Consider the following 25,806-nt stretch of genomic DNA (forward strand, 5'->3'; position numbering starts at 1 on the left):
TGTCCATGAGATTCTCTTCCCAGCTCCCCTGACCCCGAGAAATAAGGACAATGGTTGTTAAGCAGACACGGCATTTATTCAGGGTTCCAGGGAGGGTGGGCTGGCCAAAGATGGGAAGAGACAGCAGAACCACAGTGGGTATCCCTCTTCAGAGCCTGGGACTTCACTCCTTATGCTGAGAGATGAAAAAGAGATGAGCTATCTATGTCTGCCCACCTTCAGTACCACCCAACACAGAGGCCTTCTCACCTTGGGGCCGAGGGCATCCCTGGTCCTTGCCCGCAGCTTGTTAGCCTGGGTCTCTGCCATGTCTGCTCGCTCCTCAGCATCATCCAGCTCATGCTGGGCCTTGCGATACTTAGCCAGGTTGGTGCTGGCCTGCTGCTCCTAGAGGCAGAGGCAGGGCCTTGGTTCCCATTGGTAACAAATGGTTACCATGCTCCCAGACCAGAAAGAAGCTGGCTTCTGGTCCTCCCTCCACTCTGTCACCAGCCTTCCTTTTACTGGGACCCAAAGTGGAGACTGTCCTTTTAGAAGTGCCTGTGTGTCACTCGCCCATCAGGCCATCCCCAGGCCCGAACAGAGAAAGAAAGCAGTTCACCCCGGTCCCTTCTAAAGCTGTCAGTGATCCATGCTCCAGCCATAGACGTCCCTGAGTTGAGCGGGTATGGCTGCCCCCCCACTTAGTGCAGCCTGCTACTGATGCCTGCCTGGCTGCAAGGCCTGCAGTTGAAAGCAGCTCACCACTGGCATCTTGAGCAGACCCAGATGCTTGGCCCCAGTGTGCTCACCGCCTCCTCAAACTGGCGCTTGTAGCTCTTGACCTTGCTCTGCAGCTTGTCCACCAGGTCCTGCATGCGAGCCAGGTTCTTCCTGTCCTCCTCCGTCTGGGCAAGCAAAGGATTCTTAGGGTTTGCCCGGACTGGGTTAGCTCCAGCGCCGCTGCCTCCTGGGATGGACCCCATCACCCACCTGGTATACGAGCTCCTTGACCCTGCGCTCATGTTTGCGCACACCCTTGAGGGCCTCGGCATGCTTCTTCTGCTCAGCATCAAGCTCTGCCTCCAGCTCCCGCACCTGTGGGGCAGTCGAGGGTGATCTGCTAGCCGAGCTGGCCTGGCCTCGCCCCACAGGAAGGGTTGGTAGGCTGCACACACCTTGGCCTCCAGCTTCTGCACTTGCTTTTTCCCACCGCGGAGGGCGGCCTGCTCTGCCTCCTCCAGGCGAGCCTGCAGCTCCCGCACTGTCTGTTCCAGTGTCTTCTTCATCCGCTCCAGGTGTGCGCTTGTGTCCTGCTCCTTTTTCAGCTCCTCAGCCATCATGGCCGCCTGTGGGGGAGGAAGCAGCACGGTGGGGAGGGGACGAAGGCAGCCCTCTGGGCTCTGCACTCGCTCATCCCAGCCCTAGCCCAGCCTCACATCAGTTATGGCCTTCTTGGCCTTCTCCTCAGCTTCCCGCCTCTCCTGCACCGCCTCTTCCACTTCCCCACTCAGCTGGGCCAAGTCCACCTCCAGCTTCTTTTTCTGGTTCAGGAGGCCTGTGTTCTGAGGAGAGCAGAGCCTCAGCTGGCCAGCAGGGCTCTGCCCCCAGCCCAGTCCTTGAGGACACCTTTGACCCATCCCCACCTGTGAATGCAGCAGGTTGAGGCGCTCAGTGGCCTCCAGCAGCTCCTGTTCAGCCAGCCTCCGGCTGCGCTCACCCTGTTCCAGGGCTGTCCGCAGCTCTTCCAGCTCAGCAGCCAGGAGTGCAGCCCTGCGCTCGAGGGCCTGACCCTGCTCACGGAGCTCAGCGGCTAGCCGCTGCTCCTCATCACGCCCAGCTTGTTCCTCCTTGAGCTGGGCCTGCAGTAGCCTAGTGGCTGCCTGTGCCTCCATGGCCTGACGGGTGGCATGGCCCAGCTGCAGCTCCAGGTCATTGAGGTCCCCCTCCATCTTCTTCTTGAGCCGCAGTGCTTCGTTGCGGGCCCTAGTCTCTGCATCCAGGGAGGCCTGCAGGGACTCCACTGCTCGCTGCTGGTTGCGCCTGTGAGAGAATGCCATGAAGGGCAGGCTTAGCCTACAGGAATGGCATTGGCCGGGCACTACCTGTGGCATCATGCCCAAGAACCCATGGAGATGGGAACCCATTTGGGGAAGAAGTGAACTGCTTCTCTCTGTTTTAAAGCCCCTTGTGACTTGCCAAAGACAGTGAGTTCATTCACTAGAGGCCAGGGGGACATGGGCTGAACTCGGGGCCCGAGCACCCTTTAGACTTGTGGAGGACCACATCTGGAATGGGAGCACCCTAATCCTGTGGCAAGGGCAGCTGTTCCTGCCAGTGTGCCACCATAGACACAGCAAGACTGCTTTCCAGAGACCTCAGGTTAGTGCACTCCTCGTCCTTCTCCGCCAGCTTCCTGTCCACTTCTGCCTTGACCTGGGACAACTCCAGCTGGATCCGCAGGGTCTTTGTCTCTTCCAGCTCCAGCGCCCCCTAGGGATGGGGGTAGGGCAGTGTTGGGAGAGGGCACTGGGCAGGTATCTGGAGACCAACAAGGCCAGGGAGTCATGGATCAGAGTCCACCCACCCCTGTGGCCAGCCCTGACCTCAGCCTCCTCCAGTGCAGCTTGCAGCTCGCTCTTCTCTCCTTCCAGCGCCTTCTTGGCTTTCTCCAGTTCCTGGATGCTCTTCCCACTGAGGCTGACCTGGTCTGTGAGGTCACTGATCTCCTCTGCAGGGTGAACCAAGCGTGGAGGGAGGACTCACCCTCAGGAAGGACTCATCCTCGCATCTGCCCTGCTCCAGGTTACTTGGCTCACCCCAATTCCAAAGAGGCCCTAAAGTGCTCTGGGCCTCAGGTCCTACCCTGCAGGTTCTTGTTCTCCCGCTTGAGCGTTTCCAGGGCCTCGAGCGCCTCCTCGTGGCTATGGCGCAGTCGAAAGAGCTCCGTGCCCAGACCTCGAGCCTCCCTCTGTGCAGCCTCAAGTTCCCGCTGCATCTCCTCCTCCTGCCGCCTCCGCTCCTCCAGTGCCCGCTCCAAATGCCGCTGCTTCTTATCGAGTGCCGCAGCGGCTGAGGTGGCCCGCTCCAGCTCCAAGGTCACATCCTCTGACTCTGTCTGCAGCCGCAGCTTGGCCTTCTCCAGGGACGAGCATTTAGCATTTGCAGCCTCTACCCCTTCTTCTGCCTCCTGCAGCCTCAGGGCTAACTTCTTCCTGGACCACACACCAGGCAGGGTGGACTAGGGAGCCTGGGGAAAGGGCCCCAGAATCCCCACCACCACATACAGGGCGAACAGGCACAGGCCTGAATCTCTGGGTCATGGTCTAGATAGATGCCAACTACTCACTTGGCCTCCTCCAGCTCCTCCGTCCTCTGGATGGCATCTGCCTCATACTTGCTTCTCCACTGGGCCACCTCAGCGTTGGCTTTGGACAGCAGCCGCTGCAGCTCGGCCTGAGCCTCCGACTCTTCCTCGTGCTGCTCCCGGAGGAGGTCACAGTCGTGCCGCAGAGCCTGCACCGCATGGGCCAGTGCTCCCTTGGCCTGCAGGGACACCCATGGCCTCAGCATCGACTCAAGCTAGAGGCCCCAGGGCCCACCTGTCTTCCTCGCAGTTGCCAGCGCCAGCCTACCTTGCTCTCCTCTTCCAGCTGCCGCCGAAGTTCCTCCAGACTTTGAGCTGCTGAGGTCTTCCCGCGGCTCAGCTGGCTGATCAAAGACTCCTTCTCCTCGAGCAGACGGCCCAGCTCCCCTGGAGGTGGAAGGGACCAGCAGGCCAGTCAGTCAGTTGAGGGGCACCACCTAAACCCTACCTGGCATTGCCCAGCTAAACCCAGGCCTCACCATTCTCGGTCTGTAACCGCCCGCGCTGGGTGCTGGCATCAGCCAGCTGTCGCTGCAGCTCCTCCACTTTGATCTTGGCCTCACTTAGCTGATCCTCATAGGTCCGGCACAGCTTTTCTGCGCTTGCCTGGAACACAGAATCAGAGGGCAAGACAAATTTGTACATCCAAGGGCAGGTATTAGGATTAGGTTCAGGAGGTGGGAGGGGGGTCCAAGTTGGGTGCTGGGGTTCAGGACAAGAACAGTGTTAGGGCAGATGGTAAATCTGAATTCAGGAGTCACGAGCTAGGGTCACACTTCTTTTGGGTGGGAGGACTGGGTTTTGAGTGTGAGTCAGAACTCCCTGGAACCAAGGAATGAAATCCAGCAGTCAGGGTTAGAGGTCAGGACTGGTGGGGAGCTAGGGGTTAGACGCGAGGTTAAGTAAGTATCCAGGGGTCAGGAAGTCAGTGCCGCTGTGGAGTATTGGCACTAAGCGGCCAGCGGACAGATGGCTGGGTGGGCTGTGGAGTCTAAAGTGGTTTGGAGGCACACCTTGCCACGGGCCAGAGTCTCCACGCTGGCCCCCAGGTCGTCCACCTCCATGCGCAGCTCACTCTTTTCCTTTTCCAGTTTCTGCCGGATCCGCTGCAGGCTGTCCACCTGCTCGCTCAGCTCCGCCGCACCGTCTGCTTGCTTGCGGCGCAGGGCGGCCACGGTGGCCTCGTGTCTCAGAACCGACTCCTCCAGCTCCCGCCGCAGCCGGCCCAGCTCAGCCTCACGCTTGCGACAGCCCTCGCGCTGCCCAGCCGAGGCCCCACCAGCCTCCTCGAGCCTCTCGCTGAGCTCCTCCAGCTCTCGGGCTGCCTCTGCTCGCTGCTTTTCCACCCGGGCCCGGGCTGCTCGCTCAGCCTCCAGCTCCTCCTCCAGCTCTTCTGCCCGCGCCTGAGTAGATGGTACCAACTCCATGAGCCTCCGACGCAGGCCTGGTCTACTCAGCGCATTCCCACATGCCCCTGTGCACACCTGTAGTTCCTTAATCTTCTTCTGCAGCTGGACCCCCAGGAGCTGCTCGTCTTCCACCCGCAGGTTCAGCTGGCTCAGCTCCGAATCCTTCCTGGGAGTACATGGTGGGATGAGCCAGCCCTGGCCCTAACTGTTCTCCCACTGTCCACGACCATCCCTGAGGCCCCAAGGAGCCCTGTATGCTCCCCCACAAAAACCGGGCTGAGAGAATTCAGAAGAGAAGGAGAGCCCATCAGACTCAGAAACCCTGCTAAACCCACACCTACTTCTTCAGCTTCTCTTCCAGCTGGTGCTTGTCCTGGGTGGTGTCCGTCACGGTCTCCTGTGTCAGCTTCAGGTCTCCTTCAAGTTTGCGCTTGGCACGCTCTGTGTCCATGCGTAGCTTCTTCTCTTGCTCCAGGGAGCATTCCAGCTGTGGGCAGAGCGGGTATCAGCTCCAAGCAGGCCAGGCACTGCGCCCCCCTGACAGCCCCCAAGAGACCCGCAACTCACATCCTCTACTTGCTGCTCCAGCCGGATCTTGGCCTTGGCCAGTGCGCTCACGCGGTCCTCCTCGGCCTGCAGGTCGCCCAGGGCCTGCTGGTGAGCCTCCTGTAATGCCTTCTTCTCTTTGGTCAGTCGGACCACGGATTCATCCAGCGCAGCCATCTCCTCTGTGAGGTTCTTCACCTGTGCCAAGGCCCGACTCACTGTGGGGACATTCCTCCCCACAGGCCGGTCTGAGCAGCCACCCCTTCCAGCTGCAGGATGCGGGCAGGCCACTACACTGAGCCTCCGCTGTTCCTGCTCAACCCAGGGTTTCGTATCTCCTCGAGCTATGTAGGAGGATTCGTGGGTAAAGGCTCACAGCCGAGCACAGTGCCTGGCCCTGAGTAAGAGACTCATGGGTGGCAGCCATTACAGTATCAACAGGTATTCAGTGAGCTGTGTCCTAGTCCCAGCTTTCTCTTCAGCCCCTGTGAGAACCAAACAGCCTTACATTCCCCCTCCTGTTATGACAGAGTCAATACAACACCAGCAACCAGAGGCACCAGGAGATAGATCTCTGTGACAGAGGGCTTTGTAGTTAGGAGGAGCTGCCTCCCCAGAGAGCCTGCGGTCCAGAGCAGAAGATAATCACTAGCATTTACTGAGCACCTACTGTGTGCAAGGCCTGGTCGTGTATGCTTAGCAAAGTGACTTAGCGGTTCACACCAAATCCTCAGCCACCCTAAAGAGTTAGTGCTGGTACCCTGGCTTAACAGGTGTGAGCACGGAGGCTCTAGGGAGGCCGTGACCCAGCAGGGGTCCAGCAGAGTCAGAAGAGGACCGTGCAGCTACCTGACCCCGGGCCGGCCCCCAGCTCAGGCCCTCTCCACACCTTATTCTCAGTGGCTTGTTTCTCCTTCTCGGCCTTGGCCAGCGTCAGCTCCAGGTCATCGATGTCCTTCTTGAGCTCCGTGCACTCATCCTCCAGCTTGCGCCTGCGGGCGGCCAAGTCGGCGTTCACTTCCTCCTCGTCTTCCAGGCGCTCATTCAGCTCCTTAACCTTCGCCTCAAGCTGCACCTTGGACTTGATCAGCAAATGGCAGCGTTCCTCTGCGTCTGCTAGGTTGTCTTGCTCCTGCGGGGTTGGGTAAGCCAGGTGAAAGATGTGCCATCTGGGGGACACCAGGTCCAGCCCTGAGAGAGAAAAGCCATTCATCTTCCGAAGGCAACTCCAGTGGGGCAAATGTTGGCAATTCAATTTGGTCGGAAAAGAATTGAAACACCCACGCTCTGCTGGGCTCTGGAGACTGTTGCAGGGGCCTCTCCAGGGCCTTGGACATAGAGACAGAAACGGCGCTGTTAAGAATTAGCATTAGCCTCAGTGCAGGCAACCCACGAGGCCTCTCAGCTCTCAGGCCCCGATGTCCACTTGCTTGTCCAGAGCTGCTGCCCTCTGAGGGCAGTGTGGGTGGGTACAGGCCCCGCCCCACCTACCCTGAGCAGCACCAAAGGCCATCCCAGGAGGAGACTGTTCTTTCCTGTTTCCACACTGCCTGTGGCATAACCCCCCATACTAGAAAGGAAGTTTTATAACCATCATGGCTGTGTCTTCCCTGGGACCATCTCCAGCACCAGCCTGGGGCTGGCATTCAAGGGACATTCAAAACCTATGCTGGGGAGTTTCCAGACTTTGACCCTTGCCCTCTGGGTAGGACCCTGGTACCTGCCTCAGATTCCTGTGTCCCTGAACTGGAGAAGGGAGCAAGGGTTTATTTAAGGGAGGTTGGGGATGGTGGAGCTGGGGCTCTCCTGCATATGTCTCTCAGGACATATGGACAGGTAAGGCTTACAGGAAAGAGTGGGCAGACATCGAGCCTACAGACCTCATCTCCTGGTACTTCCAGAGTAGGAAGACAACACGGAAGGTCAAGGTACCCAGAGCCCCCAGGGCTACCCTGGCCACTTTTGGTTAGAGGTTTTTGTCAGAGCCCCCTGAATTCTCTTGGCCTCCTCTCACTCACGGCCTGCAGCTGCAGGGCCAGGTCATTCTTCTCCTGAGTGACGCTGACGTGAGTCTCCTCCAGTTCCTGACGCTTGGCCTCAGCAGCAGCCAGTGCTCCTCGCAGCCCCCGCAGCTCGGCCCGCAGTGCCGCCAGCTCCTCCTCTGCCTGTGCCGAGCGCAGCAGCGGCTTCATCTTGAAGAAGAGCTTCATCCAGGACCAGTTCTTGACGGCATTGAAGGCCCGGATGTTCCACTGGATGGTAAACAGGGCATCCCTAGGGAGGGACACCTTCTGTGAGCCAGTCAGCTCTGCCCCTTCAAGGTGCCTTGACCTCTCTCTCTCTAGTCTTCCCAGCAGCCCTATGGCCTCCAAATGTCCAGGTGGCCCCTGCAGGTGTCTGAAGACAGCTAAGCTGCCAGGCCCCGTGGTCAGGCTGCCTGACTCTCAGCTGAGTGCCACCTCCTGAGAGGGCAGCCTCTACTTTAGCCAAGCAAGCGATAAAGAAGATACACAGTTCAGAGTCTGGGAGGCACTGAGCGCTGGTACCCTCCAGACCATACCCTGGACACGCAGAAGGGCAGAGACTGCTCCTTCCCCAACTTTTAAAAATGGTGTGTGTGTGTGTGTGTGTGTGTGTGTTACACATGGACCACAGCACACACGTGGAGATCAGAGGACAACATGTAGAAGTCAGTTCTTTTCTCCATGTGGGTCCTAGGGACTGAACTCGTTATCAGATATGGCAGCAGGTGCCTTTACCTACCAAGCCATCTCTCTGACTTTTACCCCAATTTTAAGGTGTAAAAATAGGTTGGGGAACTCACCCCAATCAGCCATGAGGAACAACCTAGGTAGTATGGTAGAAGAGCCTTGCAGCCCTGTGAGCCTTGGGACAGCGGTCACACTTATACCCCAGGCCTTCCCATCCTTCCTGCCCATCCCTCATCCCTTGGCTACCTTCCTCCTAGCATGCGCTGGTACTCCAGGCGCATGAGGTGGCCTCGGCTGCGAGCCTGCAGCAGGGTCAACACCTTAGCCAGTCGCTGGTCCCGGAGCTCTTCCAAGATGCCTAGAAGCCCAGCCTTGAAAAACACCTGAGGGCAGGGTGCAGCCAAGTGAGACCCCTGTCCAATGTGAGCAAATGCACCCAGGTTCAACCCTAACTCCAGTGCACCCTAACCTTGGTATGACCAAACTGATACTGAGTGTGGTCGATGTCCAGGGAGCCCAGCAGCTTCTCTGTGGCCTTCCTGCTGTCCACAAAAGTGTCATCCGGGAAGGCACTGGGGTTCAGGATGCGGTACCTAGGAGATCAGGGAGAAGCTGCCATGGACACAGGGTGCAGGCCGTTGACAGTGAATGGGAAGAATTGCCTGAATCTCAGAGGTGCTAGGGTTACAAAGGTTCATACGCTACACAAGATGGCAGGGAGGAAGTGTTGCTGTACTGGGGGTTATGGCATGCTCTATGCAAACCTCAGCACCGGGGTGTGGCATACATCTGAAACCCCGGCGCTTGGGAAGCAGAGGTGGGGAGATCCTTGAGGCCAGCCTGTTACCTGGCCTGACCCTGTCTCGAAAGCCGGCTTGATGGTGTAAATGCATTTAAGTAAGTTTATATGGATGTGGTTTTTATAAAGGGCGTGTATGGCTTTTATAATTCTTAAAGGCAAAAACAAAACATAGAAATGACATACTATACCATATCACAAATTTAAGAAAATTTTAAGAGAGAATTCTATTGAAAAGGAGCAAGGATTCCTAGCATGTCCATTTACCTGGACACACACACATGTGTACAGATGGGCAGTGGCCATGCTGTGAAGGGAGATTCCCAGAGACAGGCCAGGCCCATTCACTAGGGAACTCACTAAATAAAATGTGTGGGTCATGGGCTGCTCTATGTTTTACAGACAATAAAAACAACCAACAGTGAGGTACTGGGCGCTATGACACATGCCTGTACTCTCAGCATTCAGGAGGCTGAGACAGAGGATTGAGAGTAGTTACTTAATTGTCTGTGTATGAGGATTTTGCCTATGTATATGTACTCATGGGGACCAGAGGAGGTGCCAGAGCCCCTGGAGCTGCCACACACAGCTGGTTGTATGGTTTTAAGTCACCACATGGGTGCTAGAAACTGAGCCCAGGTCCCCTGCAAGGGCAGCAAGTGCTCTTAACCACGGAGCAGCTCTCCAGCCCAGGGTTAGTTTTAGGTTTGTATGCACAAGCACACACACTCAAGCATGTGGCGGCCAGACAACAGTCTCAAGGCTAGCCTCGAGAATGCAGTCCTACCTCCTCTGAGACAGGCTCTCTTACCGCCTGACTCCTCAGTTAGAGCATCCTCGGTGGCCTGGAGTCTCGGAACTCCTGCCTCCTCAGCACTGGGATGAGTGTGACACCCGGCCCAGCATTTCTATGTGGGTTCTGGGACCCAGTCTCAGGTCCTCATGCTTCAAGGCAAGAGTGGGTCATTCACAAAGTCCCGAGAGTTTGTTTTGATTTTTGTGTTTGAAATGTCTTATTCTGTAGCCTAGGCTGCCCTGAAACTCACTATGTAGCCCAGGCTGGCCTCAAACCCTCGGTGATCCTCCTGCTCCACCCTCCTATTGCTGGGATTATAGGTGTCAGACACCATGCCCAGGAGTCTTGAGAGGTTGAGGCTAGCCTGGGCTAAACAGAAACACCCTGCTTTAGGATAACAAACAGGCGATGATACAGACTCGTGCCTCTAAGAGTCTTTGTAGATAAGGAGCCATCTCCAAGACTGACAAGGATTTGAAAACCAAACTTATAGACCGTGTACGGGATTTGTACAGACACCCAATCTATAAAGGGGCAGCAACTGAGGACACGCTCTTATAACTTAATAAACAGAACCTACTGAGGTCAGTGGGAAGGGAGCTGATGGCTCCACAGGGCTCAGATGACCTGTCAGGCATTCCCCAGAGTCCAGTCCACACAAATACATATTCAATCCCCAAATCTACATCTTCACTTGAGCTCCAGAATAAATCCAACCCCGTCCTTGCCTTCTCTTCTAGGAAATCTGCTGGAGGTGTTTCTGACTGGGCATGCCCAAACCCCTTAGACACCTAATCTAAACATCTTGTCATAAGGCTCAGTAGATCTATCCAGTGGCTCTGGCCTGAAACCTGGGAGTCATTGTAGGCTTAGCCTCTCTTATTCTGTATCCAAGTGATTGGCAAACCCCCAGCCTCCACCTCCCACATATACCACAAGTTTATTGATGTCTCTCCTTAACCCCTCCTAGGATGGAGGCTCCTCTTGTCCCTTGGGCTCCAATTTGTCCCTCCCACCTCCTCAGGTCCCACTTAATCTAAGAGCAGGAGAAAGAGGCCGTTGGCAGCCCTGAAGTAGCCAGCACCCACCGCTGTCTGAAGTCTGCATACAGCAGCCTGTTGGGAAATCCTTGGCGACAGATCCGGATCCCCTCCAGGACCCCATTGCAGCGTAGCTGGTGTAGCACCAAGAAGGAATCCATGACCCCTGGATTATGGTGGGGATGAAAGGAGGAGATTAGAAGTCTAAGGACATGTCCTCAGGCCCCTACCAAGGCTTTACTTTGAGACTGAGCAGATTCTGCAAGGTGAGGGCATTTCTGGTTCCCCCATCCCAACCAGCCCAGGGACACCACCTGGAGTCTTGTTCTCGTTAGGGACAATGCAACGGACGAAGTGGGGCTGTGTGGCCCGCAGGTTGGTCATGAGCTTGTTGAGGTTCTCCTGGGAGTGGGGAGGGCGGGGAGAAGGCATGGGAGGGGCAGAGAACCAGAATTAGATGCTGCAGTGTGTAGGGATCAGGTGGGGACTGAGCAGAGGGGCCCAAATGCACCTGCACCTGTTCTTTTTCTCTTGCTCCTTATGACACTCATCCGCCACCAAAATCCTCGCACCTCCCTTCCCGGGGCTCACTCCATCCGCCACCAAAATCCTCGCACCCCCTTCCCGGGGCTCACTCCATCCGCCACCAAAGTCCTCGCACCCCCCTTCCCGGGGCTCACTCCATCCGCCACCAAAGTCCTCGCACCCCCCTTCCTGGGGCTCACTCCCGTAGCGTCCCCTCCCCTCCCAGCCCTGCCCAGGCAGCATGGGAGCAGGCAGCAGCACAGACTTGCTGTGATGTTCACGTAGAGAGGAGCTAAACATCACTGCAAGTCTTAACAGCTGCCCACCCAAGACACAGGGACTCAGCAGGAAGCACAGAGGCCGTTGCAAGCCGCAGAGGGTCAGAGCTGCTGGGGCCCCGTCTGGACCTCACCTTGTGAAGCTGAGACACTGTCTGAAACGATGCTGCCTTCTTACGCTTCTCTTTCACCCCAGACTTGGGGGGTTCAGCTAGTAGAGACAGGAGAACTGATCATGCCGGGGAATGTCGCTTTGTGGATCCACGGGAGGACCAGATTGTCACTGAGTACTCACTGGAGCAAGAGCCTGCATAGTTTTCATAGAGGGTGGCCAAGAGCCTGTTCTGTGACTTTTGGAAGATGGGGACCACCGTTTCATTGAGGGGGTCTTTGTTTTTCTCCAGCCAGCCCACGATGCTATAAGGTACCTACAGAGAGAGAAACGTTGACCCAAGGTGGTGACCCCAAGAAGGGAGGGAGGACAGCGGTTGAGTGTCGACTTCCAGTGGGCACCTACCACGCCTGCGTAGTGGACCACCTCAAAGTGAGCCTGGTACTTGCGTTTCTTGTCTGGGCGAGGCTGCTGGAAGTTAGGTGACTTTCCGGAGTGATTGTCATAGAGCTTGGCCCTGAAGCTGGCATCCGAAGCCTTGGGGAACATGCATTCCTCCTCCAGGATGGACAGAATGCCCAGAGGCTGGGGACAGGGAGCAAGATTGAAGGGCCAGACCATGCTGGCTGGCCTTAGACTTTCATGCTCCAGACTAGCCCCACCTGGGAGTTGTTTCAGATCGTTAACCCAGCCATCTGCAGGGCCGAGCCCCATACCCAGGAATCCACCTTCTAGCAGAGAAAAGTTTGTGGCTTGACTTTCAGTCCCCCTCTTTGCCTACGTGTGCAGACCAGCCTGGCATCTCTGGGTCCATGGCTCCCTTGTACACACTAGGTTTGGGGTTTTTAAGGTCAACTAACTCTGCATCTTGGTCCCCACACTCAATGGAATTAGGGATCCTGTGTTTTACTAAACCTATGCTTTTAAAAATAAGCATGTGTTTATCTGTGTGTACATGTGTGTGCTTGCATGAGTTTATGTGCCAGAGGAGGCCTGAGGCACTTGGATCCCTTCAGAGTGGAGTTACATGCAGCCACGAGTGACTTTATGTCGCTGTTGGGAAGTGACCAGATCCCCCACAAGAGCAGCAAGAGCTCGTAACCACTGAGCCCTCTCTCCAGCACTGAACCTTCATTTCTTTTTTTTTTTTTTTTTTTTTTTTTTTTTTGAGACAGGGTTTTGAACCTTCATTTCTTAACCGATTGGAAAAATGATTTCACTTCAATACTGATCCCCCAAAACACACACACACAAACCAACCTCGTAAAGCCCACCAGCCAGAGACTATCTCAGAATCGCCTGTTGTGTGGCCTATTCTGGCTTCTTCACAGCATTGAAAATTCATGTTCAGAAGAAAACCGTACTGCAAACTGGGACTGTGTCCATAAAGAACATATGTGCCGAGCTTGACACATGAGACCCATGTCACCAAGCTTGATAGCCTGAGTTTGCTCCCAGGGACCCGTGTGGTGGAAGGAGAAAAATGACTCCTGAGTTGTCCTCTGACCTCCCCACACACACACATACATGCACACCATCGCACGAGCTGACCAACACAAGCACATGAAGCAAATCAATGCATGTAATGATAAAAAAAAAAGGGGGGGGGACTCACATGCCCTGGGCAAAGCCTCTGGAGTGAACTAGCTCAAGGTTACAGCACAGGCTGTGCCAGGCTCAAAGAGAAACACCTGCCTCCAGTGCTTTATTTCCAATGTTGCCAATTCATTCTTTCATTCTTTGTGCAGTGGGGAAGCATTTACAATGTGTTCCAATCCAGTAAACATGGAGTCTCCGCTTAGGTCAGTTCTGCACCCGGCCTGGTGAATGGCAGAGCCGCCCACGATGGTTGCATCCAGTCCTTAGGTTCCTTATGACCCTAGTCACCTATACTCAAATGTCCTCACACCTATGAGCACAGCCACACGGCCACATTCAAACTCTTGCACATGTTTCAGTTGCAACCACACGATGATACACAGCTGACACCCACACAGGCACACTGGCGCGCACACTTGAGCCCTTCTGGCCCGACCTTCTCGATGAGGTCGATGCAAGGCTGCAGGTCCATGCCGAAGTCAATGAACGTCCACTCGATGCCTTCCTTCTTGTACTCCTCCTGCTCCAGCACGAACATGTGCTGGTTGAAGAACTGCTGCAGCTTCTCGTTGGTGAAGTTGATGCACAGCTGCTCGAAGCTGTTGAACTACCAGGGAGAGTGCCGCCGTCAGCAGGCTCCTTGTGGACTGGGCGGGGTGGGGTGGGAGGCCATGGGGAAGCAGGGGTGTGGCTCCCCCACACCCGCCCATCGGCCTCTGCCTCAGAGCAATGCCTGTGTTTGAGAGCTGCTCCCACCTCAAAGATCTCAAAGCCAGCGATGTCCAGGACTCCGATGAAGAACTGTCGGGGCAACTTTGTGTCCAGGGTCTGATTGATCCGGGACACCAACCACCGGAACAGTCGGTCATAGGTGGCCTTGGCCAGGGCCCCCACAGCAAATACCACCTGTGGATGCAGGAAGGCAGAATTAGGACCCTGCCTCAGCTGTCGCTGGGTGAGCCTCAGTCCACAGGCATCTCACCTGCTCCACACTCTGGCCCTTGGTCACGTACTCATTTCCCACACGAACCCGGGGGTGCAGAAGACCTTTGAGGAGGTCTCCACTGCTGACCCCCATTAGGTACGCAGCCTTGTCAGCACCTGGCAGGGAACATGTCAGGGAACATGAGGAAGAGGAAGGTGAACAATGTGGGCACTTGGGGACAGAGGGAGGGGTCTGTTGTTCATTGAGAGGAATCGGGGCTGGCACACTGTCACCTTCAGGAGGGTCTAGAGTTCAGACAGGAACAGAGAACACTGAGGTCAAAGTTCATGGACCAGGATTGATGACCATGTACAGAACAAGGCGTCCAGGGAAAAGACCAGGTCAGTGGGATTAGAGGCCCTTACTCTCAGTGCCGTCTGCCTCAGCCTGCTCCTCTCTCTGCTTCTGTTTGAACTTCATGTTGCCAAAGTGCAGGAGGGCGCCCACGATCTTATAGCAGGTACACTTCTCATCCACACTGAAGCCCAGGATATCCATCGCATGCTGAGGTGGGGGCGGGTTCAGAAAAGTTCAGGCCCTTGAGGGTCTAGCCAAGCGCTGCCGCTCCGGTCATATCATATCTCCTAGTCTCTACCCGGTGCATATGTCCACACACACACACACACACACACACACGCACACACGCACGCACGCGCGCGCGCGCACCTAGGCACCACTTCCCACCCCTCTTCCCCCCATACATACATCAGTGGCGATAAGTTCCTCCCCGTCATCCATGTTATCCACAGTGGTGACCCCCTGGCTGCAGAAGTGGTAGTCGTAGGGGTTCATAGACAGAAGCAGCATATCTGGGGACAAGACACCCCAAAAAAGAGTGAGTCAGGCAGAGAGGCAGAGTTCACAGGCTGCCTTCTCTCTCCATTCCATCTTGAGGCCTGGGGGTGGGAAGACTCTGTCCCCAAGTCTAGATTTCCTCCCAGGGCTTCTGTGTGACTTTTGATTTATTTTAAGTTTTTTGAGACAGATTCTATGTAGCCTAAGCTGGCCACAAACTCAAAATCCTCCAATCTCAGCTTCTGAGGACAGGAATTACAGGCATGGCCCCCTGACTAATTTTTTTTCCCACAGGGGTGTGTGTGCGCGTGTGTGCGTGCGTGTGTGTGTGCGCATGTGTGCGTGCGTGTGCGTGTGTGTGTGCGCATGTGTGCGTGCGTGTGCGTGTGTGTGTGCGCATGTGTGCGTGCGTGTGCGCGCGCATGTGTGTGTGCGCGTGCGTGTGTGTGCGTGTGTGTGTGCGCGTGCGTGCGTGTGCGTGTGTGCGTGTGTGTGCGTGCGTGCGTGTGTGTGCGCGTGTGTGTGCGTGCGTGCACGTGTGTGTGCACGTGTGTGCGTGCGTGCGTGTGTGTGTGCGCGTGTGTGCGTGCGTGTGTGCGTGTGTGTGTGTGTGTGTGTGTATGTATAGCAGGGTGGATGGTTGAGCGAGACCGAGGATAGGACCCAGGACTCTGCCTCCTGGACAAGCACTCTCTACTATGACTTATACTCAGCTCCTTCAGGTTCTTGTTTTATTTATTTACACATTTACTTTGTTTTGTTGAGACAAGGTCTCTCTACATATACCTGGTTAGAACTTACAATGTAGATGAGGCTGGTGTCAAACTCACAGAGATCCATCTACCTCTGCTTCCTGAATACTGGGGTTAAAGCTGTGTACCACCAAGTTCAGCCCCTTTTCAGCTCTGAAGTGCATGTGCATGTCTGGGCCTGTGTCTCTTTACGGTCCTCCGGAGATGGACCTTAGTCCGTAAGTCTCACTCATCCTTTGACCGCTGTTCACACCCATCCCTCTAGCCCAGATCCTGAGTTGATACTGGGACAAAAGGAGGACCAGATTTTGCCTTCAAAGGGCTTGAGAAAGTGAAAGTGGCTATATTTTGGCACTGGATTCCCTTGGTGCTGGGTGGGGGTTCTAGTCTCAGGATGGCAGGTGCAGCGGCAATCTTGGTAGGACAATGGCGTTACGAGGCCTGTCCCCTGCCACAGGAACACCCATATCCCCCACCCTACCACCACCACAACCCCTCAATAACAACAACCACCAACAAAAGCTTTACAAAGAGGGTTCCATGGTAATAAAAAGCAGCAGGAAGAACTAGGGAGGGGCACAGACAGGCTGTGAGCCTCCAGGAAAGTGGAAGTAGCCCACACCTCTGCAGAGAGGGTGATCGGCCATCCCAGGGCCTGGCCTGATGGGAGCCATCTTTGAGTTTTATTCCCCATCCTGACCCTCACCCTGAAGCTCTGGCTTCTTCCCCGAGAGGATCTGGTAGTAGACATGGTAACCACGCTCACCAGGCAGCTGGAAGATCACTCGTGACTTTTCCAGAAGATCTGCAGAAAAGGAATGTTGGCCTGCTATCTCCTTACCTCCCCAGAGCCTGTGTGGTATAGGGAGGGATGGAAGGCAGCAGCCACGAGGGGCAGGCTATGTGCGGAGGTGCCTGTGTCTGTGCACAGACCAGCACACACTGGGAGAGCATCTCCCCAGGGTTGTGTCACTGTGTGGAACTTGTGTCTGCCTCTGTGGGAGTTTCTGGTGTCTTCTCCCATCACTTCCAACCTTACATACTGAGGCAGAAGTCCCTCAGTTGAAGCCAGAGCTCAGCCATGCAGCTCTTACTATCCAGTTTGCTCTAAGACTTCCTGTCTCTGCCTCCCAAGGGCTGCAGTCTCAAGTGGACTCAAGTGGACTCAAGTGGACCATACCCACTCAGCATTTACATGGGAGCTGGGGATTTGAACTCTGGTCCTTGTACTCGCACAGCAAGTACTTCACCCATGAGTCCTCTCCCCAGCTCCTAGAGAAGGTTTTGAGGCAGGGACAGGACACGACTGACTTCAGACCGTAGACTGACTGGCGGACAGAGCAGGAGAGAGAGTAGAGACCAGCAGGCCACTGTGATGGGTGGGGAGGACACAGTGGGACCTGGCTGAGGATGGAAAGAAATACCAGAGCAGACGGGAGCCAACAGATGTGATCAGTCCAGCCTCTGTCCCTCCTCCCACACCTGCCCTGCCCGTTCCCGGACTCACAGCTGTCAATGTCCGCAGAGGCCAGCTTCCCGGTGGGACCAAAGTGGATGCGGATGAACTTGCCCTGCAGCAGAAGGACCGTGCCACCCTCAGCCCTGTTGGTTCCCACCACCACGGCCCTCCTGGATACTGACCCTTCTCCACCCCCCAGCCAACTCACAAAGCGGGAGGAGTTGTCGTTCCTCAGAGTCTTGGCGTTGCCAAAAGCCTCCATGGCAGGGTTAGCCTCGATGATTTGATCCTCGAGGGTCCCCTGGTGGCAGCAGGAATGAGGGGCCAGGGCAGCCCATGGGATCTCGGGTTGTAAGGAGAGATGGGCATCCCCAGGACCCCAAAAATGTTGTCTGCCCCACAGCTGGCCCTGTACTTACCCCAGTCTTTGTTGCCAGAAATTGCTGGGGGGGAGAAGGAAAATGTCAGAGGATATGGGGTCTCTCCGGAAGGGGTAGGGCATCAGGACAATGATTAGTGGGGCAGGGTTGTTAGTCGCCCACATATTTAGTAATACCAAACGTAGCATTCTGCCCTGCCCTACGCTGGACACCTAGCTTTCCTGGGGTGATTAACTGAGAGGAGATGCTAGACAGGGAAGCATGCATGGTCGTAGGGCTTGAGAGAGGGGCGGCACTAGGGCCTCATGTGTACTGAGGTAAAACCTGTCTCTTGATTCTCAGGAATCTCTTCATTATCCACATCCACACAAGACACCTGACTCGAGTATTCTCCCCCTCAGAGGCCTGCCAAAGCCCTCCTCCTCTGAGAGGACCTTCCTGATCTCTGAGACAGCAGAGACGTCTTCCCACTCTGAGCCTTCCTACCCTAACCTCCAGGAAGCCCTTCTACATATTTTCTGTACTGTGTTGTCTGTGTCTTCAGCGTTGTGTATAGACTAAGATTCGACATGGCCCTGCCAGCTGCAAATGATTAGCTTTGTCACAGCAAGGCCACATAGCAAGTCCATGTGCTGGGGGAGGGGGGTCTCCTCAAACATCCTGCCTCCTGTGGTGTCTGTCCTTCTATGTCCTAGCCAGAGGGACACAGAGCTGAGTCCACACTCCCTCCTCCCGTCCTAGCTTCATTCTCCCCACCCCCATACTAATGCCAAGAGCCCAAGAAGAGAGGAACAGATTCTAGGAATAGCAGACGCGTCACTAGGGACTTCGTGGTCGCTCATTTATTTATTGATCTCCAGGGGGCCCATCACTTAACAAAGCCTAGACACATTTCAGGTAGAGGGAGTAAGGAACCCGGCCCAGCCCCTGTCCAGCTCACACTCACTGCGTTTCTTCAGGACTCTTTCTAGCCAGTTTAGCCAAATCTGAGCTTAAGGGGAGGGATCAGTACAGGTTTTAAGTTACCAAATCCATGGGTAGCTTCTGCCACCTCTCTGAGCTGCCCCCTGCCCTGACTCCAGGATCAGGTGCTCCCCTGCCCCGTCCGCCCAGCTGTGCTCCTGTCGTTCTTTCCTGTAATGGAATCACACCCCACTTTTCTGCAGTATCCTCTAAGGCCTTTTAGGGTTTGGAAAACATGGTGGGAAAGAAGAAAGAATTTCAAAAAGCCAACCACAAAAATAAAACAACATGGGTTGCAACCAAAAACCAAAACAAAGTCCAAAAACCAAGACAATCAGATGAGGAAAGGGGNGGAGGCGGAGGCAGGCGGATCTCTGTGAATTCGAGGCCAGCCTGGTCTACAAGAGCTAGTTCCAGGACAGGCACCAAAAACTTCAGAGAAACCCTGTCTTGAAAATCAAAAAAAAGAAGAAGAAGAAGAAGAAAACACAGCAAGAAAAAAAAAAAAGAAGAAGAAGAAGAAAATTGCCCCAGACTAGAGCAAGGCTCAACAGGACCAGGAGTGAGGGTTGTGCGGAGGAAACCTGGGGTCCAGGAAGAAACGACCACTCACTTCAGTGTAGTCGTGTGGGGGTCAGCGGAAGGCTCAGAGCTCTCAACACCTGGCCTGTGGGCCAGAGATAGGATAGTTTACTTAAAAACAACAAAAACCCCATGCCTCCACTGTTTTAAGAAGTTTCAAAACATCTTAACTAAAACCACAGGCCGTGCTATTGTCAAGAGTTCCCAGAGCCCCCAGCTCTGGGAGGTTAATGTCTGTGGATGAGCCTGCTCTTTTCCTTAGCAGCAGGGAACAGTGTCTTCAATGCACACAGCCCAAGAAGACAGCCACTTGGAGGTCGAAGAAGCTTACAGGGTAAACGCTTCAAAATCATGAAGGTCATAATGGTCAAGCCACACACACACACACACACACACACACACACACACACGAAATGTCTGGGATGTGTGAGGCTCCCATCTGTGTGAGGGAGGGTAAAGTTGCAGCAGGCCTGGCTCAGGCCAAACATTGTGATGGAGGTGGCCACAAGTTTTCTGGTCAAGCCTTGCTCAAGCCAGAGTCTCTCACCAAAGTAGGAGGCTCAGGCAGGGCTGGGGACTCTGGGAGGTTGCAATTTGAAAAAGAAAGAAAAAGAAAAAAGAAAGAAAACAAAACCAGCGAGAAGCAGTGGGGATTGGTGCCCAAGTGGGCAAGTCTTACTGCCTTCTTGCCCGGCCCGTCTCCCAGGGCAGCGACGATGGCAAAGTACTGAATGACCCGCTTGGTGTTAACCGTCTTACCGGCCCCCGACTCTCCGCTTGGACAATACAAACAAGAGTCACCAATGCCTGTTGGTCTAAGTCCCCAGCTCTCAAACCTCAACCCTCCTTCCTCACCACTGTTCCCAGCTCAGGAGCCCCGGAAGCAAACCTCCAGGTCCAGACCATGCCCTTTGCCTCCTGAGCACTAACTCACCTCCTGGTGCCAATCCACGTACCCCATCTCCATCAGGAGACCCCATAGCGTGAACTGTGATAACTTATGACTAAGGAAATGGACCTCGGAAGTTCTGGGGCTGCCTGGTCTCTGTGCAAGGGTCACATTTAAACACACTGGTGCTGGTAGGTCTGTGTGGCAGCCTAGAGTGTTCTGTTCTTATTGGTGAGATTCAGGGGCATAAAGGCACACAGCAAGACATGGAAGTGTTTGTGCCTGAATCCAGCTCTGTCTAATTTGAGAGTGACTGTAACAGCCAGGCTAAAGGTTTTATGTGTGTGCCCATGTGTGTGTGCCCGTGTGTGTGTGCCCGTGTGTGTGTGCCTGTGTGTGTGTCTGTTTGCATAATTGGCCTGACGGGATATGAAGCTGATACATCAGGAATGAATCTCTTTCCCATGACGGCAAAGGGAGGATGAGGGGTGAGGGAGAGCTGAGAAGACATTGAGAAGAGCAGGGGAGGAGCTGTATAGAACCTCCGGAGAATCCAGTGGGAGATTCCAACTCGGGGGAGAGACAGCGAGGAGCTAAGGGCCACTCCCATGTGTGAATATCTGCTTTTAACACCCCCCCCATAAATAGAAAAGGATATTGGCTCCAGGAGGTAAAGGCCCTGCCTTAAGAACTTTGAATCCAACCCTGAGTCATAGCTTCAATTCACCACCATCACCACCATCACCACCACCATCACCACCACCATCACCATCACCACCACCACCATCACCTCCCCCTCCTCCCCCTCCTCCACCACCTAATGGCTAGCACTTGCCACTCCATGCCCAGAACCCCACTCACGTGATCAGCATGGACTGGTTCTCTCGGTCTACAGGAAAGAGGAGAGAGTACATGAGTCAGCCAGGGTGAGGGACTAACCAGAAGTGGACTTCCTGAGTTCTATGACACAGAGACAGTTGTCCCCACTCAAAGTCCCAGTGGGAAAGACCAAGTAGGACTTCCAGCCTGAAGAGGCAGATAACAGGGCAGTGGAGGGGAGTCCTAAACAGAGGCCGCCCTGGAGCTGAGGGCTGGTGAGGGAGGTGGCTCTTACTGCGGAGCATGTCATTGTAGGCATTATCCGCCACTGCATATATATGAGGTGGGGCCTCAGAGCGCCGCTTGCCCTTGTAGGCAGCCACCACAGCAGCTGTGTAGACTGGGAGCCATTTGTACGGGTTAATGGTGACACAGAAGAGGCCCGAGTATGTCTGAGGAGAGAGTACACAGATGGAGTTTTAGGGGGAAGGAAGAGAGATGTCCAAGTTCCCATTCCCAGGCTCACCATGAACCCTGCAATATTCAAGAAGCCTCCTGATATGCCATGCCCAGCCCTTCCTCCCGTTCCAGTTCGAGTCCCAAGTAGGGACTGACCGCGGTCCTTTGCTGAATCTTCAATGGTATTAAGTCGGCAGCCATATCTCAGGCCCCACCCACAGCCTTGACTCTGAGGAGACCCTAGAAGTCACCAAGCCGTTGCTCTAGGCTGTCCTCTCTTTTACGTAGGGCTGTTCCTCTCTCTGACCCTCTAGCTCTAGCCCAGCTCACCAGACTCCATTCCTTCTGAGCCCTGCCGCACCTGTAGTCCCATCCCATTAGCGGTCCCGCCCGCAGCTGCCAGAGCTCACATAGATCATCCAACGAGCATATCGCTGGCGCAGGTTGTGCAGCACCGCAGCCTCGTTGAGATGCGTCATCATGGCCATGTCCTCCAGCAAGTCGAAGCGGGGTGGGTTCATGGGTTGCACCTCCGTTTCGCGTACCGTCAGCACCTTCCGAGATGTGTGATTCGTAGTGAGGGCTGAGAGATGGGTCAGCTGACCTTTCCCCTCTCTTCTACCCACGTCCTCCCACGCCCCGCCCCACTCATTCACTCTGCAGAACCAGCCAGCCAGGTGATGCAGCCAGGATCAGGTGGGTTAATCTCAAAGGAGAGGGAGCTCAACCTTCTGGTCTTTGGTCTCCACGGTGACTTTGCCTCCAGTAGCCTCAGTCTTGATATCGGCCTCAACATAGGCGTCCTGTTCATCGGGCACCCAGACCCGTTTCTTGCCTGGGTGCAGAAAGATCGGACTTTGAGAGGGGCTCCAAGTGTCCAGTGAGGTTCCTACACTGTGGACACAAAGCAGTGCCCCCCACCCCACCCCGCAATTCCCCACCGGGAGTTCTTCTGCCAGGAAATAGGGGTTACTCTCCTACAACCCCTACAGTGAGGACTCTGCCAAACCCAGGACGCAGCTGGGAGGGTCCCTACAGATCTCAAATGAGCTAATTGGGATAACGTCTACACTGAACACCTGCGTTCAGCTCCCTGTCACCGGGGAAGACTTCCTTCTCTCTGGGCCTGCTTCCTCAAATGCAAAGGCCATGGGGCCTCCTGAAGTCCCCAGGTGGAGGAGTCCTCCAGTAGCAGGCTCCTAACTCTCAGGAGGCTCCTACCTTCCCAATTTCACCGAAGTCATGGGGATCTCCTGTGTCATGGGTTCTTTCCTGGCTGATCAGCTCACCCCAGAGCTTCTGAAAGCCCAGATTTTTATGATGTTAAAAATGTGGACTCACGCAGACAGCAAGTTCTGTTCTCTGCCCTCCTAGGTGCTAACCACATGCCCTAGAACTATTCATATAACAAGGCTCCAAACCAGGCTCCCTGGTTTCTTTGTTTCTTAATGTACTTAAAAAATTTTAATGCCCTGAGGAAATCCTTGACTCCGCATGCTAAAATTTTAAACAACAGAAAACAATTAAGATGACAGACAATAGAAGAATGTCAAATTAGGCGCGAGAAGCCTCTCCTTTCTTTTGAGGCAAGTTCTCGCTCTGGCTGGCCTCCAATTCACCAAGACAGGCCTACCTCCGCCACGCCCACCTAAGTGCTGTGCCTTTTGAATATGGGGCTCCAGATGTTGCGTGCTGCTAGGTCTGGCTCTACTTTGGTTCTCGCCTGCCCAGAATATTGAGATGACACACAGAAAGTCATCGGCTCTGGGCCCGGCACACAGTAAAGCCCTAGACACACTTCCTATGTTATTATTGTACTATGAGCCAATCAAGTCATAAATAGTAGTCTTTATTCCTGTCCCTAATAAACAGCGGCTTCGGCTCCATGGAAAACACTAAAAATAAGTTCAGCACAGGTTTTATGGACATGGAGGCCACCTGCACACATCCGTCTCTTCTCAGAAGCCCTGGACCAGCCTGAGTCTTCATAGAGATGTCACAGGCAAAGTGACATTACCCCATTTTACAGAGGGACAAACTAAGCCTTGCTTGCAGCCACACAGTCATGTTCATATGGTCCCTGCAATGTATAGCCTCTGGCACCCAAAAACTGAGGGAAGGTTCCAGGTGTCAGGCCACAGTGCCCCTGTACCATCAAGCAGAATGGTAGCCCTCTTCACTCCTAGTCTCTTGGGCTTCTCCATGACTGTGGCCCTCTCTGCTCTCACTTACCATCCCATGGGACAGTGTGCACCTTCATCAGTTCCTGGTAGCCCTGGCGGAGATAGCAGGCTGATTCTCCGAGTTCACTCACATCCATCATGGTGGTGAGAGGTGGAGGAGGAGGCCTGGAAACCTGGGTGGCGATTCAAGGTAGTACTAGGCGGCAGGCACTGGGAGACGGTAACGGCAGAAATCTCAGGGACTGGGTTCCGCACTGGGGTATGACCCTCTAATCCACAAAGTTTGATAGTGGGTCTCCCTGGTGCGCCTGCAAATGCACACCTCCAAACATAAGAGCATCCTCTGCTACAGGTCCTGAGGACCTGGGTCCACCAATGGGCTCCCTCCGGCCTTCTCTCCAGCTCCAAACCTACCCACAGCCCTGATCAGCCACCCCAGCTCTGATCACCCCACAGCCCTGATCACCCCACAGCCCTGATCACCCCACAGCCCTGATCACCCACCCACCCCAGCCCTGATCATCCACCCCAGCCCTGATCACCCAACTTGGCACCACAGTAAGGGCAGGGAGCTCTGTTACCCCTTTTATTGCTGCTGTCAAGGTCAGCAAAGGAGAACTATGTCAGCAATCTCCACGTGTCACAGCAACCCCCCAGCCTGGCCACAGGACACAAAAGGCAAATTCCCTTTTATCTCCTCTAGCTCAGCCCCTGGGCTATTTTTACCTCCCATTGTCAGGGGATCACAAAGGCTGAGAGAGAGAGTCCACTCAGTCAGGGAAGCTGGGATTCAGAGAGTGGGAGAGTGGAGGGACAAGGCAGTAAGGCACTCAGGGGGGAAACTGAGTCACATGGAGTTTCATGCATGCAGAAAAAAGGTCTGTACTTCCAGAAACAGAGAGTAAAGAGATCGGGGAAGGGAGCCATAGAATGCTCACTGAAACTGACTATCTCGGTAGTTAGGGAGTGCGCTAGGAAGAACGAAGTCTGGAGAAAGCAAGTGAGCACAAACTGCATTTCAAAGGTCAGCAGGTCAGAGATGGCACTGAAGAGACACACATCCCTCTGCAGCACCTGGATACCCTCCTCCTCCTCTGCCTCTCCCTGGGCTTGGCAGACACCTACAGCTCCTGGTATTCAGTGTTAGGTCTCACACTTGGGACAAATGGCCAATATGAGGCACCTCCGTTAGCCGTTTATCCTGAGTTTGAGACCTAGCACTCAGGAAGATGAGTTAGGAAGAAGCCAAGCTCAAAGCCAGTCTAGATAATTTAGCAAGACACCATCTCAAAACGAAAAAGAATAAGTTAGAAAGGGGGCTGGGGATATAGTTGAGTGATAGCGTGCTTACCTAACAAGCTTAAGACATTAGGTGTGGTCCTTAGAAGAAAGAGAGGAAGGAAGGAGAGAGGGAGGGGGAGGAAGGAGAAAGGAGGGAGGAAGAGGGAAGGAACGAAGGAAGGAAGAGAGAGAGAGAGAGAGAGAGAGAGAGAGAGAGAGAGAGAGGCCAGAGCAGTAAAAAGAAGAAGAAAATTAAACTAGTTAGGCGCGCCTCCATATTCTGACATTTATGAACTTAATTTATGAACTTACAGAAAGCCAACCTCTTGTACCCCACTCTCATGAGGAGTGGGGTGCTCACAACTCAGTCCATCTGACACAACTCCAGAATATGTCGTGAAACTTCTAGACTCTTCTGCCCATCAATTATTCGGGGCTTGGTGACATTGCAGGATTTTAGGGTTATGGGCTCAAATGATCCCAGAACAGTGGACACAGAGCTAGAAGGCCTGAGGGCCAGGACTCCAAACACATGCCAGGCTAAGCAGAGAATAAAAGGATTCAAGATCCTTGGACACTGCACACAGACAGACCTAGGGCGTTCCAAATAGACTTCAGGAGAAAACTGCTCTGTGAGAATAGGCAGTCCATTCCAGATATGTAGCTGTGCCAAACAAAATACACAAAATAATTCTATACACTGGTACCACATATGTTTTCAGAGCAGGCAAAACTAAGCTATGGGGTCAAAAGTGGAGGGCTGGTGTTCCGAGGAGGGGGCATAGGAGAGACTTCTAGAATATAAGAAATGCTCTAGACACCGACCTGGGTGATAGCTGTACAGCTGTGTCACCACGTGACCCAAAGCAAGCTATACATTTTAAATGTGTGTACATATCTATGTAATGAAATATACTCCACACAAAGACACACACAGACACACATACGCACACACAAGTATAGAGAGTAGATACAACTTTTTAATGCTCCAAGGTGCTCAGCATGCAGGGCTTTTTTGCCCCAGGACAGAACGACAGAACTAACTTAAAGAATCAGAACTTTTCATAACTGTTGTCTATACCAAAAATAAAATGTGGG

The 25,806-nt window shown here is 54.4% G+C and overlaps 1 protein-coding gene across 3 annotated transcripts; it reads right to left on the reverse strand.

Annotated features, from left to right (window-relative positions):
- Positions 1 to 47: 47 nt before the first annotated feature.
- On the reverse strand, positions 48 to 24,084 carry Myh7b (myosin heavy chain 7B). Of its 3 annotated transcripts, XM_050150776.1 has the most exons (41): positions 23,973 to 24,084; positions 23,477 to 23,636; positions 21,973 to 22,079; positions 21,655 to 21,798; positions 21,081 to 21,237; positions 20,828 to 20,855; positions 19,757 to 19,853; positions 17,572 to 17,595; positions 17,361 to 17,453; positions 17,201 to 17,264; positions 16,400 to 16,498; positions 14,852 to 14,955; positions 14,512 to 14,650; positions 14,144 to 14,262; positions 13,918 to 14,067; positions 13,598 to 13,768; positions 11,968 to 12,147; positions 11,746 to 11,878; positions 11,585 to 11,661; positions 10,962 to 11,049; positions 10,696 to 10,813; positions 8,482 to 8,605; positions 8,259 to 8,395; positions 7,320 to 7,575; positions 6,191 to 6,433; positions 5,323 to 5,499; positions 5,097 to 5,242; positions 4,831 to 4,921; positions 4,360 to 4,749; positions 3,826 to 3,952; positions 3,615 to 3,733; positions 3,329 to 3,525; positions 2,845 to 3,194; positions 2,586 to 2,710; positions 2,357 to 2,472; positions 1,626 to 2,022; positions 1,419 to 1,544; positions 1,158 to 1,328; positions 973 to 1,077; positions 792 to 887; positions 48 to 387 (listed from the first exon to the last, which is right to left on the reverse strand). In XM_050150776.1, the coding sequence occupies exons 2-41, from the start codon at positions 23,565 to 23,567 to the stop codon at positions 199 to 201; spliced, it is 5,865 nt and encodes a 1,954-aa protein (XP_050006733.1). In that variant the 5' UTR covers positions 23,568 to 23,636; positions 23,973 to 24,084; the 3' UTR covers positions 48 to 198. The 3 variants fall into 3 exon arrangements, with proteins under 3 accessions (XP_050006733.1, XP_050006732.1, XP_050006734.1); XM_050150775.1 differs by having other exon boundaries at positions 70 to 175; positions 250 to 387; positions 973 to 1,328; ... (1 more) ...; positions 23,477 to 23,637; positions 24,009 to 24,048; XM_050150777.1 differs by lacking the exons at positions 19,757 to 19,853; positions 21,655 to 21,798; positions 21,973 to 22,079; positions 23,477 to 23,636; positions 23,973 to 24,084 and having other exon boundaries at positions 70 to 175; positions 250 to 387; positions 973 to 1,328; positions 4,360 to 4,921; positions 21,081 to 21,165.
- Positions 24,085 to 25,806: the final 1,722 nt, after the last annotated feature.

This window comes from Alexandromys fortis, unplaced genomic scaffold (assembly GCF_014885135.2).
Source record: "Alexandromys fortis isolate MF-2015 unplaced genomic scaffold, M_Fortis_MF-2015_v1.1 scaffold_27, whole genome shotgun sequence".
NCBI lineage: Eukaryota > Metazoa > Chordata > Mammalia > Rodentia > Cricetidae > Alexandromys > Alexandromys fortis.

Excerpts from the sequence above, each read along its gene's own strand:
- Myh7b (XM_050150775.1), bottom strand. The coding sequence starts at position 23,567 with ATGATGGATGTGAGTGAACTCGGAGAATCAGCCTGCTATCTCCGCCAG. Across the intron at positions 8,606-10,695 it reads TATGCAGACTTCAGACAGCG|GTACCGCATCCTGAACCCCA; the intron begins GTGGGTGCTGGC and ends CTGATCTCCTAG. Across the intron at positions 5,500-6,190 it reads AACAAGCCACTGAGAATAAG|GTGAAGAACCTCACAGAGGA; the intron begins GTGTGGAGAGGG and ends GCCTTGGCACAG.